The 17,249-nt window shown below is 42.1% G+C and overlaps 1 protein-coding gene across 6 annotated transcripts in view; it reads right to left on the bottom strand.

Annotated features, from left to right (window-relative positions):
• Nucleotides 1-17,249, bottom strand: part of LOC125446472 (large proline-rich protein BAG6-like) — a 96,585-nt gene that overhangs the window by 33,699 nt on the left and 45,637 nt on the right. For 3 of the 6 annotated variants that reach the window (XM_048520070.2, XM_048520069.2, XM_048520071.2), the window contains exons 6-9: nucleotides 13,221-13,274; nucleotides 9,377-9,451; nucleotides 5,134-5,408; nucleotides 1,086-1,215 (exon numbers count right to left, since the gene is read on the bottom strand). In XM_048520070.2, coding sequence (XP_048376027.2) covers nucleotides 1,086-1,215; nucleotides 5,134-5,408; nucleotides 9,377-9,451; nucleotides 13,221-13,274 — 534 coding nt within the window. The remainder of the gene's footprint in view (nucleotides 1-1,085; nucleotides 1,216-5,133; nucleotides 5,409-9,376; nucleotides 9,452-13,220; nucleotides 13,275-17,249) is intronic. The other 3 variants (XM_048520075.2, XM_048520073.2, XM_048520074.2) reach the window with 1 other exon arrangement.

Below are 17,249 nucleotides of genomic sequence, written 5' to 3' on the forward strand. Positions count from 1 at the left end.
TATTGACCTAGGTTTTAAGTCACACAATGTCAGGTTATAGTTGCAACAGGTTTATTTGAAAACACTAGGTTTTGTAGCTCTGCTCCTTCCTCAGGTGTAGTGTGGAAGAGGAGGTGCACCGACACAGAATTTATAAGCAGAAAAAGTAACAATCTAAAAATGGTTTGCTGACTGCCTCCTGTTGAATTTTTAATCGATTAGAACGGAGTCACAGGTTTCTACTTATTATAATTTAAATCCCAGAAGTTCTTTCAGGTCATCGCCACGAGATAATTAAAGGTTTTAATAATGTGTACAAGAGGTGACATCTCAGATCAGACCATGCATTTTAGATGTGAGGCGTTGTTTAGAATCTGTCTGTGTTTTAACCTGGAGAGAGACTGGTTTTATCTTTTTGAAAAAAAAAGGATGTATTTACAAATACATTTGGATGAAATAATTCATCCCATAGATTTGCGTGTGGACATGAGACAAAGAGTGTGCGTGAGAGAGGGTGTGCATGCGCGTGTGTTTGAGAGAGAGGACAGCCTCACCTGTGATCTTGGGTTCATATCACGCTACAGGTGACCCCACCACACTATATACTCTCTCACACACACGCAGGCAATGACTTGAAAGAAATTAAAAGGATTTGCATTTTAATTAGTAGAAATCTGCCCCTCCTTTCTAACTGATCAAAGAGTTAACAGAAGGTGGTCAGCGAACCATTTTTAGGGTAGCTACCTCCCTACTTATAAATTCTGTTTCGACATACCTCCTCTTCTACTCTATACCTGAGGAAGGAGCAAAGCTTCGAAAGCTGGTGTTTTCAAATAAACTTCTTGGACTATAACCTGGCATCATATGATTTTTGATCTTGTCCATCCCAGCCCAATGCCAGCACCTCCACATCAGACCAAAATACATTAATTGACTTAGCATTCGTGGGATGGAGAATTCCAACGATTCGCCACCACCAGAGTGAAGAACTTCCTCTCTGGCCTAAACAGCATTTATCCTGGGGTAAAGTTTGGAAGTTGAAGGTCTTTCAGCAGCAGAAAGGGAAACAGAAAGAGCAGGAGGGGTGTTACAACTTGGTGACGTACATTATTGTTGTAATCCGCAGTCGTGGCTGTGCTCAGGATCTCCTGGTACCGCTGCACAAATGGTTGCAGTCTCGACTCTACCCTCTGGAGCTCAGTCAGAACCTCAAGGTACTCTGTGGGGGACGGGTGGCTGAAAGAGAGAGAGAGAGAGAGAGAGCAAGAAGTCAAAAAATCTTGCCACTTTAACGGTCTGAATTCCTACTGCGTTTCATGGTTTCCCCTTTCTGAAAGAAAAGCCTGTTACCATTGAAATATTCTACTTCAACATCCTTTGTATCCTACCTATTGATTATTATTCCCTGTTAGATGAAAAAGTTCCATTCTTATCCCGAATTTCATATCTATTAATTTGTGGTCTCTAGGATTTGAGACGTCTTCAGTAATTAACTGAACAGTTTGCAATTTAGATTGTAATGAGCCTTTATTCAGGGGGAAGCATTTTCACCTCTTTTCACAAGGTGTTCAAATCCCAAAGGAGGGCGTGAGCACTGAAAATAAGGCTGATATTCCAGTGCAGTACTGAGGGAGTACTATACTGTTTGATGTGTCATCTGAATGGTTAAAACTGGTGCAAGTCCAAGGTACCATCACCTGCTCAGATGGATTCATTAAATCCCTTGGTACGATTTCAATGGAAGGGGCCAGGCAGCGACTGCACCACCACCCCCACCAAATTGCAGTTTCCAACATTGATCCCTCAATCAACACCACACATAAAAAATAGATAATTCTGTCATGGTCACATGGCTGTTTGAGTGTTTGCTGAATTAAAACTGCCTCCTGTATCTTCAACGGTGACTGCACTGGTAAGTAATTAATTGACTATGAAGTGTTTTAGTACATTCGATGGTCATGAACAAATGCCAAGTGGATAAAACAGTCCTCTTTACTCACGTCTAAATTTTGTACTTTGCCAAAACTTTTTTGCAAAGGAAATTCACTTATAGCATTTTGGTAGAATACAACTTGAGTATTACTAAATAAATTTTCTCAAATAATTTCATCCTGTACTCATTAGGACGAGTAAAAATGGGGAAAGAACAATGAAAGAGAGAAAGCACTGATTGTTGGCAAGCGATACTAATCGGTGGAGGTAGTGTCTTGGAGAATGCAGTAGTCAGAAGATGACGGACAGTTAACTGGCAAACTTAGTTTAAACTTTAAGACCAAGCAGGTTGACCGTCTGCCCAAGGCACTGCCCTGAGAAATTAAGTACAGAATGGCTGTCATCGCTTTGATGAGTTGAAACAGGCACTTCTCGTGCATAATCTTTCTGTTTGCAAAGAACAGAGCCGTGTCTATCCCTTCATGTATCTAACATATAACAACATATCCCTTCGGTTGTTCTTCACCCGTCAAGTAACAAGCCGCCCATGGCTTCAAAATTCACAATGCAACGTTCGATATTAGATGTGGAGCCATGGTTGGAGGCCATTCGCTAAATAATCCTGAATGTGAGAACAATTATGCTGATTGATGAGTCATGCTTCCAATGTGGTATACCTGTGTGCACTTGAAGTTACTTATATCAATAAACAGCGTGTTGTTCTTTTCAGACAGAAAATACATGTAAACTCAGTTGCATCAAATCACAAAAGAAAAATATTAAGAGTACATAAACCACACTGACTGCAGTGATTCCAGGTGGCAGCTCACCACCATCGTCTTCTCAGAAAGCAATTATGAATGGGCAAAAATTACCTCTGATGTTCACATGATGTCTGAGTGAAATAAAATGCTGAGGTGCCCATTAGCAGGCACAGAAGGAGTGGCCCTGGCCAACCTATTAATAAAGTCCTGATGACCCCAGGACTTCATTCAGGGAAGAGTTCTGAGATAGTTCACTGATTTTACTTTTTAAAAATCACATTCAACCACAACATAGCTTAGGAAATGAAAAGCACAGGAAGTAGATTTGCTACACATTCTCCTTGCCATTAGCAAGCTTTCCTGCCCTGTTGGAAACAACAGGCAGAGGTCACCTCCTCTGCTTTTTGTTTTAAATAGTCCTTTGATCACTGATTGTTGGTGAGAGTTGAGCCACCAGAACATTTCACATTAAACATAGGTTAAAAAAGAGCAGTCTACCTTAGCTCAATCATAATGAAAGACCCCATAATACAAGCATCATAGCAACTGTATGGCAAACAGCATACGTTGGCTTTAGCTCCAGTACTCCACCCAGGGTGCAGCTACACATGTATGAACCAGATACTTTATGTTTATTCTAATTTTGATGTTTTTTAAACTCATGTTTGCAGTTGGCAGGTAAGAAAGTCCAAATTTGAATACAATTCTGATTTTGTTTGTAGCTTGCTTTCGGCATTTAACTGAAATCTAACATGTAAATTGCTATCGTTCACTGCCTTAGTGGAAGAACAAGTGGACTTAACTAAAGCAGTTCCAACCAGTTCCGCACTAGGTGGGCCATTCTTATTAGGAACAAATAAAAAAGTAGCTAATGTAGTCCAATTTATAATACAAGGGGTCTTGTGGCACAGTGGTAGAGTACTGGGTTAGAAAGCCTGAGTTCAAGTTCACCCTCTCCAAGGGGTATGTCATAACATGTTTGAACAATTTGACATCAAAATATCTGCAACAGAGTGCAGAATTAGGTGTTTAAGCAAGGTAGAAAAGGAAGGGAAACGACGTATACAAACAGAAAGTGCTACAGAACTCAGCAGGTCTGGCAGCATCTGTGAGAAGATGGAAGTAACATTGAGTCCAGTGGCTTCAACAGAATGAGATAGTGTGTCACTGGGTGTGATACATCAATCTATGTTGACACCTAAGTAAGCAGAAATTTCAGTAGTCACAATGTTAGCAGAGTCAAGTGTAATTTGGCATAATTAGAGACACCAAAGCATGGTTCAAAGAATTGTTTGGGAAAAGTGGGCTCTGGTTCATGGGGCAGTAGCACCAATGCTAGGAAAAATAGGATCAGTTATGAAGTGTTCTCCACCTGAATTTACTGGGTCAACCATGCAATCATGAAAGTAGAGAGGATTTCACACTTAATAAGCATAAAGGATCAAATTTGGGAAAACATAGTGAATAAAAGAGTATGGTTAATGCCAAGGAGAAAGGCACTAATGCAGGTAATGATAAACAGACCATGACAGTAAGGGATACAGTGTATAAACCTTGCCAACAAATAAGACATAAATTTACCAGAAAGAGCAAAAGGATAAAATGAAAACCTGAGATAATATAGTGTGGAGCTGGATGAACACAGCAGGCCAAGCAGCATCTCAGGAGCACAAAAGCTTTTGTGCTCCCGAGATGCTGCTTGGCCTGCTGTGTTCATCTAGCTCCACACTTTGTTATCTTGGATTCTCCAGCATCTGCAGTTCCCATTATCACTAAAATGAAAACCTGTCTGAATGCACATGCCAATTAAAACAGGACAAATAGAAATAAGTACATACATTCGGCTACCTATTACAGAGGCATGGATACAGGCTGACATGGGATTGGGACTTGAAACTTGGAAGGGTACATTCATTTTCCAATGACAGAAAAGTAGGAAATTGAGGAGGGGTGGCTCTGTTAATTAACGACGGTGTTAGCACAATAGAGGGGAATGTGGAAACGGTTTGGGTAGAAATGATAAAGGCAAGAAATCACTCGTTGCAGCGCTGTTTAGCTGTCCACCCAAAACTGTACTAAGTGTTTCTATAAATATTTAAGAGAGAAAACAGCTATCAGAGTAAGCCCATGTTTTATAGAAAGCCAATCTGGAGAAGTAGTGATGGAAAATAAATGGCAGATGAATTTAGCAGTTATTTTGCAAGTGGCCTTCAGGTTACAGGTAACAGAAGCAGTGATAATGGAAAGGAGGAATTTGGGAAAATCGCAATGACCAAAGATGTGGCATAGTGTAAACTGTTTGCAACTACCAACTAACTTACCATATGATGACAGACACCTCCGTCTCCCAACCTTTCCTCTCCATTTGACTTTTATGCATTAAAAAAATAGAGGGAGAAGTCCCAAATGAAGCCGACCAGTAGGCCTGCCTGCCAACATGTTTGCACCCAACACTTACTTGGGCCCAGGCGGAGCTTCTTCGGTCTGTGTGGTAGCTGAGGAGGAGCCCACATTGGGTTCAGTGGATGTTGATGTGCTTGTACTCTCCTGGGAGACATGCTCTGCCGCAGGTTCTGGAGGTGGGGCCGTTGTGTCTGGTGAAGGCTCCGAACTGGATGTCTCCATGGTTTCTCCTACTACTGGAGGGGTCGGTGTTGCAGGTTCTCCTGGCAAGCCCATGGCACCCCCTGGGCTCTGTGCGGCCGTCTCCTGGGGACTGCCATTCGTATGACCCTGAGAAAGGTTTTCAAGAATGGAGCTTTACTTACGGAAAACATGCAATACTTGACATCACTTCAAATTATATGAACAGACAGCCATTCTCATTCAATTCATTAGTTATCCTTCACAATGAACTTTGTTCTAGATCCTTACTTCACAAGTTTCTCTCTGAATATGCTAACTTATTTTCTCACTCTCCCTATATATGTAGCCGGGGCAGATTATTACATCCGGGGGTTTTCTGCTTCTGTTTTCTGGTGCCCTGCTAGTAAACAAGGGGCTTCAGTTCAGTGGAGAAGCTGGGGCGGTTCTTCTGACAACAGAGAGGTTTAAGAGGAGATGTGGGACTTCAATGGAGCAAATAAGGAAAAAGATATTCTGTGGCGGAAGGGTCAAAGAATCGCAACTTAATGCAATCAGCAAAAGAATAAGGTAGAGGGGGAGGCAATATCCAGTCGGTGGTCAGCTGCTCAGTTCGTTGAGAGGAACACGCTGATTAAAAGCACAGTTGAAGCAGACTTATTGCCATTTTTCACAAGTGAATTTGTGAAACACTTCAAAGGAAGTTAAGTCTCAGAGCTCTAGACAAAAATCAGAGGATTGGAATCAATTGGATAGTCCTAACGAAAAGCCTTCCTTCCACACCTTTTCACTCTATGATTCTATTTTGGACTTACAGCAGTTGTCTTTTGCTTCCAAGTGTCTCTCTCTCTGTCTCCCTGTCTTTCGCACTTGTTCTGATGTTGCCCCATCAATTGTTTGACGTGATACAATCTTAACCCACTCCAAACAAAAGCATAAACACACCTCCTACCTGCACAATTTTGAGGGCCTCTAATTTCCTAATAAGACAATAAAAAGGCAGACCTGAAGTAAACAGTGATGGTCAGCGAAGTCATGACTGAGGTTTAATGCTAGGTCATTTCAAGCAAAGGGCTGAACAGCAGCATTTTATAACCAGAAGGCTGCTGCTGGAGCTAAACTCCAGCTTTTGACCCTGTAAGAACCATGATCCAGAAATGGATTAAAGCTTTCAGCCAAACAAACAACACAGACAATTATATTTCTGCTCAATTTCTGAAGGGACAGATCAACCATGATCTTACTGAACGGTGTGGGAGGCTTCAGAAGCTGAATGGCCGACTCCTGAACTTATTTCCTGTATTTATGCGACCTGATGGAAAATATTTTAGTGTTAAACAAAAATCTGAGGATATGAATACTGTGGCCTTCCATTTTACATTAGGGAAAACATTTATGAAACTTGTCAACTGTTTGGAGACCTGCCATTTCACACTGGCATGGATGTAGGATTCTCTCTAGAGAACATTAAAGTTAATGAAGACCCAAAAGGATTGCTTTCTGAGTACAAGCTCACTTCACCCACTATCTGCAGTATACTAAGTCCATCAGCACCTGTAAACTACAGGGAAAATAAAATCTAGCATCTCAACTCTTTTATCATCTTGCACATCACTTTAAATTCCTTAACATTTTTCCCTCAGTGTCAGATATCACTCCTGTAATGCAATCCACAGCATTCTTCCCAGGCAGCAACCAAGCTTGCAGGAACTGTATCTATAACTACGCTGCTGTCAACGAGCCTGCGAACAGTTCCAGACGGAAGCTGCACTCTCTAATGTCAGCTGGCTGCACCCCACCTTGGACACATTATCCCTCTTCAAGATTCATGGGATTGAAACAATCAAATATCTTTCTGAATTGAAGACGCCCCTTTTTTTTCATCCAAATAAATGTTCTTGCTAGACTCATCAATCAGTGGAAGCAATCTTTCAATCTTCATCATCTTCAGCCCTTCTTAAATTTGATGCCTCTATGAGATCCTACTTTACTTTACTCAGCAAATAAAGCTCTAGTCTGTTCAGTCCTGCAACAAAAATAACCTATACATTACATCTTTATTAAACTATCAGACCCCCCGTGGCACTTGGTAAAGGTAGTACGAACCAAAACGTGACACTGAATCAAGTATACAGGTTGTTGTGTCAGATGACCAAACAGCTTGATCAAAGAAGCAGGACTTAAAGAAATGTCCTTAGTTGGAGTAGCAGGGAGAGAATTCCAGAGCGAGGGATCACAGCAACTGAAGATGCATTCATCAACGGTGGAAGCCATTAAAATTAGGATACAGGTCAGAGTTGGAGCAGTGAAGATACTTTGGTTGATTGTGGAGCTGGAGAGGAAATTACAAGAGATAACAGCAGGAACTATAAGATATGAGGGAGAAGGCCACAGAGGGCTTTAAAACAAGGGGCATTTTAAATACAAGACATTGTTTGACTGGCAGGCCATATAGGTCAACATAGGATGGCAGTAATGGTCTTGCTGTGAGTTAGAGCGCAGTCCGAGATTTGGATGCCCTAAGGTTTAAGGAAAGGATTTGATCATGCTGAGGGGATGGAGAGGAAATTCACCACGATGTTGCCTGGGTTGGAGAGTTTTAGCTACTGAAACAGGCTGGATAGGTTTGCGTTGTTTTCTGTAGAGCAGAGAGAGCTGAGGGATGGCCTGATTGAAGTGCATAACATCATGAGGGGCATGGACATGGTGGACAGGAAGTAGTTCACCCCTCAGGGTCAATAACAAGGGGACATCATTTCCAAGTGAAGGTCAGGAGGTTTACAGGGGACTTGAGAAAAAACTCTTCATCCAGAATGTGGTGGGAATCTGGAATGCACTGCCTGCAGGGGTAGTACAGGCATAAAACCTCACTATATTTATCAAGCGTATGGATGAGCAGGTGAAGTGTCATACCTTTCAAGTCTATAGGTAAATGCTGGAAATGGGATTAGTGTGGATAGGCTGGGGCCGACTCAATGGGTTAAACAGCCTCCTCTGTGCTGAACGACTCTGTGACAGAATGTGGGAGCCGAGAGTGCATGGGAAGAATTAAACCTACAGGTTACAAAGGCAAAATTGAGGGTTTCAGCAGTACTGAGCTAACCCAAGCAAAACCAGGCAAAATTATGCAGTCAAGAATTGGTGAACTTAGTGACAGGGCAAGGGAGGTTGGGAAGTTCAGATGTGACACCAATGTTGTGAACAGTCTGACTTAATCCAGGGAGAAGGATGGTGATGGTTACTGTAGGGAACGGAGTTTGAAGAGGGAGATGGAAAATAGTGGCTTCAGTCTTCCTAAACTTAATTAATGGAAATCTCTAAATATACAAGTTTTGATAATTTACCAACAGTGGAGGTGGCAGTGATGTAAAGCTTGGTGTTGACAGAGTACAAGTGAAAGCTTAGGCAGCATTGTCTCAGCGGAACCACAAGCCTTTCATCGCTCCTGTAAATCCTTATAAATCTGTTGCACCATAGCTCCAATATCCTGTTTGCAATAAATGCCTGGAACACCACATCATTGCCTTGTACAGATTGATCACATCCCAGCTTTCATGTCTAAATATCACCAGCCATAAAACCCAGTTGCCCGTTCAAAAATTTTCACAGCTGCACTTTTAAGAATCTGTGTGGATACATCCCATTTGTTCATTCAATTAACAACTGTACAAGTTTAGCACGCATATCTATCTATTCTGACATTTTTTTCATAAAAATGTCATCCTTTTCAATTGTCCTTTCGGAATCTTGTTTCTTCTATACTTGCTCACTAGCCAAACAGGCACCTGCAACATCAATTGCCCTTCTGGCTGGTTTAGCTTTTAAGTTCATCATCAAACTGTAATTGTACACCTTTATAAATAGAGAGGTCAATGCAGATTCCTGGAAATTACATCTTGCCAATCTAAGAAATCTCCCATCTAATCCTACTCTTGGCACTGGATCCAATCCTCTCACTATGCCTCCATTTTTACCACTTAAGCCACGTGCATTTTGATGCATTCCTCATGGTTGTCTGCTTGCAGTGGACATTTCACATGTTTTATTTTACTGAAATCCCATTGGCCACATGGCTCATTTAGGAAGTGTGACATTTCAATCAGAAGCTTGCTCCTCACCTCCAGCCTGTTCAAGATCCCCTGAATGTCTCTCAGCATATGCTGCGCCAATACTAGACGAACTCTGGGCTCACTCTGTGAAAACAGAAAGACACATTTCATCAGTGAAGAATGCCCTCGTGCTCCTGTCACCCCAACTCAATGAGGCCTAGATTCTCTTCTAACACATTTTCCCATCAGTAGAGAATGATGCTGTTCTATTGTACCTGGAGTTCAGTGTACTGAAATCAAATGCTCCATAAGCACAAGATCTAGCTGAATTCTGATCATCACGGCACAACAGGTTGATTTTTGTCTTCCTTATGATGTATTCAGAGAATGAGGGGACTTGCAGTCCACTAGCTGAAAGATAAGCCAGTCCTGAATTCAAGGAAGGAAACCCTAACATTGCTGTATGAAGAAAAATGGTTCACCGACAGTTCACTATGCTATCCTCCTCCGGTCTGTAAACAATTTCAATTGAAAGCATCACAGATGAAAGCTCCCAGTCAGAGACAATGAGGGTGATTTGGTGACATTACCGTGAGGGGAGCGAGATCGGTTGTTTTCAGAACGCTCCAGTCTGGACTTAGCCCTTTCCCTGGCCACGTCAGCAAAATCTGAGACTCTCAGCAATGACGAAGCAGATTGGCCATACCTGTCTCGTGGAAACCTGAGTAGAAATGGCTATTGGCACTGATCCATTTGCAAGTTTTCCTCCCACAGGTGATCAGAGAAAGGTTCCCATTTGTTGGGAAAAGGCCATGCTGGAGTGACGAGGGTGTGGTGGTGGAATTTGGAGGGGGTGGCAGGCAGTAATTGGGGTGGAAATGCATTGTAATAACAAATGCATAATAATAGCCTGCATAAATCTGTGGGGAAAACTAGTACAGTGCCAAGGTCACCATTCAACCCAATTACGTAAGCATTAGCAGCACAGAAACATACCATTTGGCCCTATGTGTATACGTTCTTATTTAAGCACTGCATGAACCACAGTCCTACTTCACCTTAGCACTGTAACCTCTGTTTCTCCCTCACATACATATTCTTCTTCCCCTTCTGTGCTACTGGCCTCATGCACTCCTTGCACTAGCAATTTCCATGTCTTAATCACTCTGTGGATAAAAAGTGCTTCCCCATATCATGTTTCAGTTATAAACTTCCCCACAACAGGAGGTACATCTACTTTATCAAACACGTACGTGTTTTAACCACGTCCGTCAGGCCACACTTTAACATTCCACAAACTTCCTTGATGGTCATAAGTTTCCACATCTGGTACCATTCTGTAAACCTTGTCCACAGCCTCCATCATTACTGAGGAGTGGTCAAAATAATGTTGTTGTTTCTCATCAGTCCTCTTGTATCACTTCCAAATGACAAACACAATGTCTTCCTATACCACGTTAATTTAGTTACATAACATCATGTAATGGCTGGGCAACAAAACTGGCCTTGGCAATGGAGGGCACTGAATATCTTCTCCATCCTGGAAGCTTGCAAGACTCAAAACATAAGCAATAGCAGCAAATTACACCTTCATGCGCTTGCTTCTGTACTGCCTACCAGGCGGCAAACTCATCTTCCTGCCAATACAAGAATGCGCAAACTTACAAAGCAAACCGGGGATTGCCTGCACATTCTCCCTCTCTCCACAGCTTGGGTGAGAAGGGAATTAGAAGAAAGATTGCAAGCACCCACTGATCTTATAATATGACAGCACCAACCATCATACCACTGAAGTGTTCATTTCTTTTAACCAGTTCGCAAAACAACAATGTCCACTGCACAGGATGACTTGAAAGCTTCAAACGTTCCAGTATCATGTGTTGTATTCAGAGATGACACGCCCTCTCTGTCCAGTGAAATTACAAAAGGTAGAAACACACCTGCTCACAAATTGAGAATAAGCAGAACTACTGACACACAAATCTAGTTGCCGTAAGAAAGCAATACCTCAGTCAAGGGGAGGCAATGGCTCCCTGGTATTAACTCTAGACTTGTCATCCAGAGACCCAGGTAATGTTATGGGGTCTCAGGTTCAAAATCCACTGATCAAATTCAACAAATATCTCAAAAGTCTAATGACGATCATAAAATCATTGCTGATTGTGAAAATAAATATTTGGTTCACTGAAGTGTTTTAGGGAAGGAAACTATCCAGTCTGGTCTTTTGTGACAGTAATGTGACTGCCTCTCAACTATCCCCTGAAATGGCCACTCAGTTGTTTCCAAGGGATGACCAATAACTGCTGGCCCATATCCACGAGTGACTCAAACAAAAGGTCACCCAGTATCTACAATCGCAAGTCACACCCAAATTCAACTGTGTTTTCTCTCTACTCCTACTGTTCTCTCAAATGGTGCCACTCTACTCCAGGGCATAGCTCCCCTCAAGTGCTTGCAGCCCTCCGCCCCTCTCTACAAACTTTGTCACGCATCAGCAGACCTTGCAAAGCTTTCCAAAAAAAAATCTGATGCACACCTACACAAGAAAATCAAGAAAAGCACAACAGAATCAGGATGTTGGTCCCTTTCTTCCTCAGTAATCCAGAAGCATCACAATAATTGTTGCATAAATACCCAAAGTCAACTCAATGGAAGCAGCATCTACCTGTATTTAAATCTACCATCTCCAGATTTCAAACAACACCTTGGGGAAATGCCCAAGGCCACCAGATTTCTGTTGTCTCTCTGCTGGCTTGTTAACACATTGATTATGGTGTTGTATACCTCTCAAGTACGTTTCTGCAAAGATGCCTTTTCATCAGATATAAGAGTAACATTATTTCAGAAGGTATGACAGCGATTTTAGAGGGCAATATTATCTGTTAGATTGAATTATGTGATCTCCAGAGGAAGTATTTGAGAGCCACTTACACCAAGTAGAAAGCACCCTCGAATCCCACACTTAGAAAACTTAATAAAGGTTTATATAGCATCTTTCAGAAGCTCAGGATTTCACACAGTGCCTTGCAACCAATGATGAACATTTGAAGTGTAACTGCTACTACAAAGCGAGAAACAGAACAGCTAATTTATACATAACATCAAACAAACAGCAGTGAAATTAAGTCCAGTTTATGTTTTTTTTAAAAGAGTGATGTAAATTTTTTAGGCAGATAAATATTGACCAGAGTACCAGGAAGATAACCATATCTTTGGGGCACTTCTTGCCTGAAGAGACAGAATCTTAGTTTTATGTGTTATCCGAGAAACAACTTCTCATAGTCCGCACTTCCTCACGCTTTTAAACTAGACACATATGCAAATTTCCTCCCATAATGCTGAAGACTTGCAAGAGCAAAGTGGTTTCCAAAGCTGAGCAGGAAATACAATTCAAACTAACCTCACCATTCGTGATAAAAGTTGTGCCAAAGAGGTGTGCAAATATGACAAGTGCTGGTTTGTAACTACAAAATATTCCAATCAAACAGATTAGACATACAATGAAAGTACCTGAAGCACTCAAATCAAAACATATAGATCAGTGTCGATGTTAAGTTGCTGGAAATGCACAAGGCATGGTGCAGCCACAGCACAAATGATCTCAACATTAAATATATGGCAAAGGATTCCGGCTTGCAGATTCCCTCAGCAAATCATTGCCAAACACACATTCCCTTTAGGTCTTAGGAAAATGACATACATGCCAACTGAACTCAGCTACACTCTATTGCACTGTTGCATTCTCTACCTATTATACATCCTCAACCTACATGCCAACTGCAAACAGCACAGATGAATAAGGCAGAAGCAGCACAGGTTAATGATTGGAGTGAATTAACCAGATGGCATGAAAAGGAGAAAAGACAGAGTGTACACAGTGGGGGCAAAGAAAAGATAGAGAACACAAAGTTACCTGGATGGGACTCTGTTCCACATTGATGTGCACATCCATCGATGATCCATCACTCTTCAGGAGTGCGAGGGAGGGAGAGAGAGAAGGAGGGAGGGAGGGAGGGAGGAAGGAAGGAAGGAAAAAAAAGCACCAATCACAAAATAAGCAGCTATTCCCAGCCTCAACACATCTATATGGAGCACGCTACCTGGGAATCTCAGCCTGTGTTACTGGCACAGCTAGCAAGAGGGCCCTATCATGTACAAGTGAGAAAAGAGACTGACCTTTCACTTCAACTTCACCTTCCCACACTATCTTCATTATCTTAGAAATCATGGAAATCAATGAAACCTGACCTGAACATACTCAAGGATTGAGGATTCACAGATGTCTCGATTAGAATTCAGAAACTCACGACCTTTCGATGGAGGAAATGTTTCTTCATATCTGCACTGAATGTCCAACCACTTACCAAGGGGGTGTGAGCCCCTAGTTTACGGGAAAAATTGTTCCAGCATCTACGTTCAGATTTGTCCTCGGCTGCTTTGGGAAGCGAGAAATGCAATTGCTTCGCCACTTGCGAAGATCTTTGCATCCTCGCTCTCCACTGGAGTCGTACCTGAGGACTGGAGAGAGGCAAATGTAATTCCTCTCTTCAAGAAAAGAAATAGGGAAATCCCCGGCAATTATAGACCGGTAAGTCTCACGTCTGTCGTCTGCAAGGTGTTAGAAAGGATTCTGAGGGATAAGATTTATGACCATCTGGAAGAGCATGGCTTGATCAAATACAGTCAACACGGCTTTGTGAGGGGTAGGTCATGCCTTACAAACCTTATCGAGTTTTTTGAGGATGTGACTAGTAAGGTTGATGAGGGTCAAGCTGTGGATGTGGTGTATATGGACTTCAGTAAGGCATTTGATAAGGTTCCCCATGGAAGGCTCATTCAGAAGGTCAGGAGGAATGGGATACAGGGGAACTTAGCTGCTTGGATACAGAATTGGCTGGCCAACAGAAGACAGCGAGTGGTAGTAGAAGGAAAATATTCTGCCTGGAAGTCAGTGGTGAGTGGGGTTCCACAGGGCTCTGTCCTTGGGCCTCTACTGTTTGTAATTTTTATTAATGACTTGGACGAGGGAATTGAAGGATGGGTCAGCAAGTTTGCAGACGACACAAAGGTCGGAGGTGTCGTTGACAGTGTAGAGGGCTGTTGTAGGCTGCAGCGGGACATTGACAGGATGCAGAGATGGGCTGAGAGGTGGCAGATGGAGTTCAACCTGGATAAATGCGAGGTGATGCATTTTGGAAGGTCGAATTTGAAAGCTGAGTACAGGATTAAGGATAGGATTCTTGGCAGCGTGGAGGAACAGAGGGATCTTGGTGTGCAGATACATAGATCCCTTAAAATGGCCACCCAAGTGGACAGGGTTGTTAAGAAAGCATATGGTGTTTTGGCTTTCATTAACAGGGGGATTGAGTTTAAGAGTCGTGAGATCTTGTTGCAGCTCTATAAAACTTTGGTTAGACCGCACTTGGAATACTGCGTCCAGTTCTGGGCGCCCTATTATAGGAAAGATGTGGATGCTTTGGAGAGGGTTCAGAGGAGGTTTACCAGGATGCTGCCTGGACTGGAGGGCTTATCTTATGAAGAGAGGTTGACTGAGCTCGGTCTCTTTTCATTGGAGAAAAGGAGGAGGAGAGGGGACCTAATTGAGGTATACAAGATAATGAGAGGCATAGATAGAGTCGATAGCCAGAGACTATTTCCCAGGGCAGAAATGGCTAGCACGAGGGGTCATAGTTTTAAGCTGGTTGGTGGAAAGTATAGAGGGGATGTCAGAGGCAGGTTCTTTACGCAGAGAGTTGTGAGAGCATGGAATGCGTTGCCAGCAGCAGTTGTGGAAGCAAGGTCATTGGGGTCATTTAAGAGACTGCTGGACATGCATATGGTCACAGAAATTTGAGGGTGCATCCATGAGGATCAATGGTCGGCACAACATTGTGGGCTGAAGGGCCTGTTCTGTGCTGTACTGTTCTATGCTCTATCTATGCTCTACGTTAATGAGCCCAAAAGAATTTTACATGTTTCAACAAGATGACCATTCATTCTTCCAAACTATAGAAAAATAGAGACCCAGTCGACTTAATCTTCCCTTGCAAGGCTGCCCACTAATCCCAAACCAATAAACTCTCCCTTTAAATCTTTCCCTTGGTAAGGAGTCCAAAGCTGTATATAGTACAATGAACATATTTTAGCATGGCTCACAGCAGGGATTCCTGCAGAGTCAGGAAAAGAACATCACGAATCAGCCGCAGATACACCGTGCTGTGGCTCAGGCACTATCGACATTCCGATGTGGCCAAAGCAGGAACTCCAATTCAAATCAGGAATAAATCATCTCAGAGTTTTAGTTAAGGCTGTGCAACTGGTAAATGGAGCCATGAAGAAGCTACAATTCTGTCTGAAGCTCCTGCACAAAACTGCCCTGTTAAAAGAACAATTTCTCTTACATGTGCATGGACAACTGTGAGGGATTAAAATTAACTGCACTTTCACGCTTTTCTGGGAAAGGTGAAAGGTCATAGTATAAATTGCACGTTTACTTCACATTATGACTACACCAGCAGGTTTGCAACGAAAGGAGACAATTCCGCTGTCATCAGGGTTTAGTGAGGTACGGGGTCTTTGCTATTGCTGCTGTATGTGGAACAGTAGTATTGATAACAAGGCAACTGAATCAACTTCATTACTCAACTGCACGTGCATGCTTTTGTACATTATCCAGCTCTAGCCATAGCAGTCTTGGACTGGCCATTATCCAGCTCTAGCCATAGCAGTCTTGGACTGGCCAAGTTTAGTTAAATCCTTAATTGTACAGTTAAAGTTGCTGTCTTTGTCATTACAAAGCCAGCAGCAGCCAACTACTGACTGCTTAAAACGCTGGTGACCGTCCTCCCTAACAAAGGATACCTGGGCTTATTTTGCCTTATAAGTTGCCACAACGATTCTGTATCACACACTTCACAGTCCTACAAAGTGTTTTACAACCAGTGAAGTAATGCTGGAGATAAAGTTACTGCTGTAATATGGGAACATGTTATAGCCAACTCATGCACAGCCAGGTTTTACAAATAGCATCAAGTTAAGTCCAGATTCTGTGTTTTAGGAGTCATCTGGGGGATGAATGTATACCAGAAGATATCATGTGATCTTTTCTATCCCACTTTAACATCTGATCCAAAGAAGTTCAACTTCCCAAGTACTGCACTACGAATGTCTGTGTAGACTATTCATTCAAACCTTAAGAATGGTGCTTCAACCTACAACTTGTGCTATCTGATTTGGTTAACCACATGCAGATTAGAGAGTTGGAAATTAAACGCAGTCTATTCAATAACAAAGTCAGCAACAGTGATGACAACGGCTTCAAATGAAAAAGACTTAACACTTCAAGTACAGTTTGACTTCATCTGAACTGAAAGGAGCTGGAAAATGATTTTTTTTTAATGCTGTCGATAGGGGGAAGTAGAACTAATTGTGAAAGCGCCCACAGAAAAAGACTAAGGCAGTGATAATGATAGTAAAGAGGAATTAAATGTGTGAAATAGGTGTAAATGTTAGCTGTGAAAAGACGAAAATGGGAACGCAGAGCTAACATCACAGAAATGCTGCTTTCCGATCTAAAGGATGGATTGAGAGAGAAAATTCAGAAAGAAAACATGCAAAAGGCAGTGAGAAATGGCAGCACACATAGCTGAATGAATGAAACCAAAACAAATGTCAGGCTGAAGTAGCAACTAAAAAACACCACTGAAAATTCGTCAGTGCACAGGCTAGCTATCATCTCAATATGCTTAATGTTTCAAACAACAGACTTTGTCAGAGCAAAGTTCTCTTTTAGAGAATGGCTCACCTTGCACATTAATAGAATATTTTGGCTTTAAATCAGTTAGTGAAAGGTTAATTCAGACTTATGCATAGGAACCAGCATAGAATGAGAGTTTTCAGCAGTTTGGCCAAATTATGTTTTTAAAGAATACAAAGATTATTT

This window comes from Stegostoma tigrinum, chromosome 34, assembly GCF_030684315.1.
Source record: "Stegostoma tigrinum isolate sSteTig4 chromosome 34, sSteTig4.hap1, whole genome shotgun sequence".
NCBI classification, from domain to species: domain Eukaryota; kingdom Metazoa; phylum Chordata; class Chondrichthyes; order Orectolobiformes; family Stegostomatidae; genus Stegostoma; species Stegostoma tigrinum.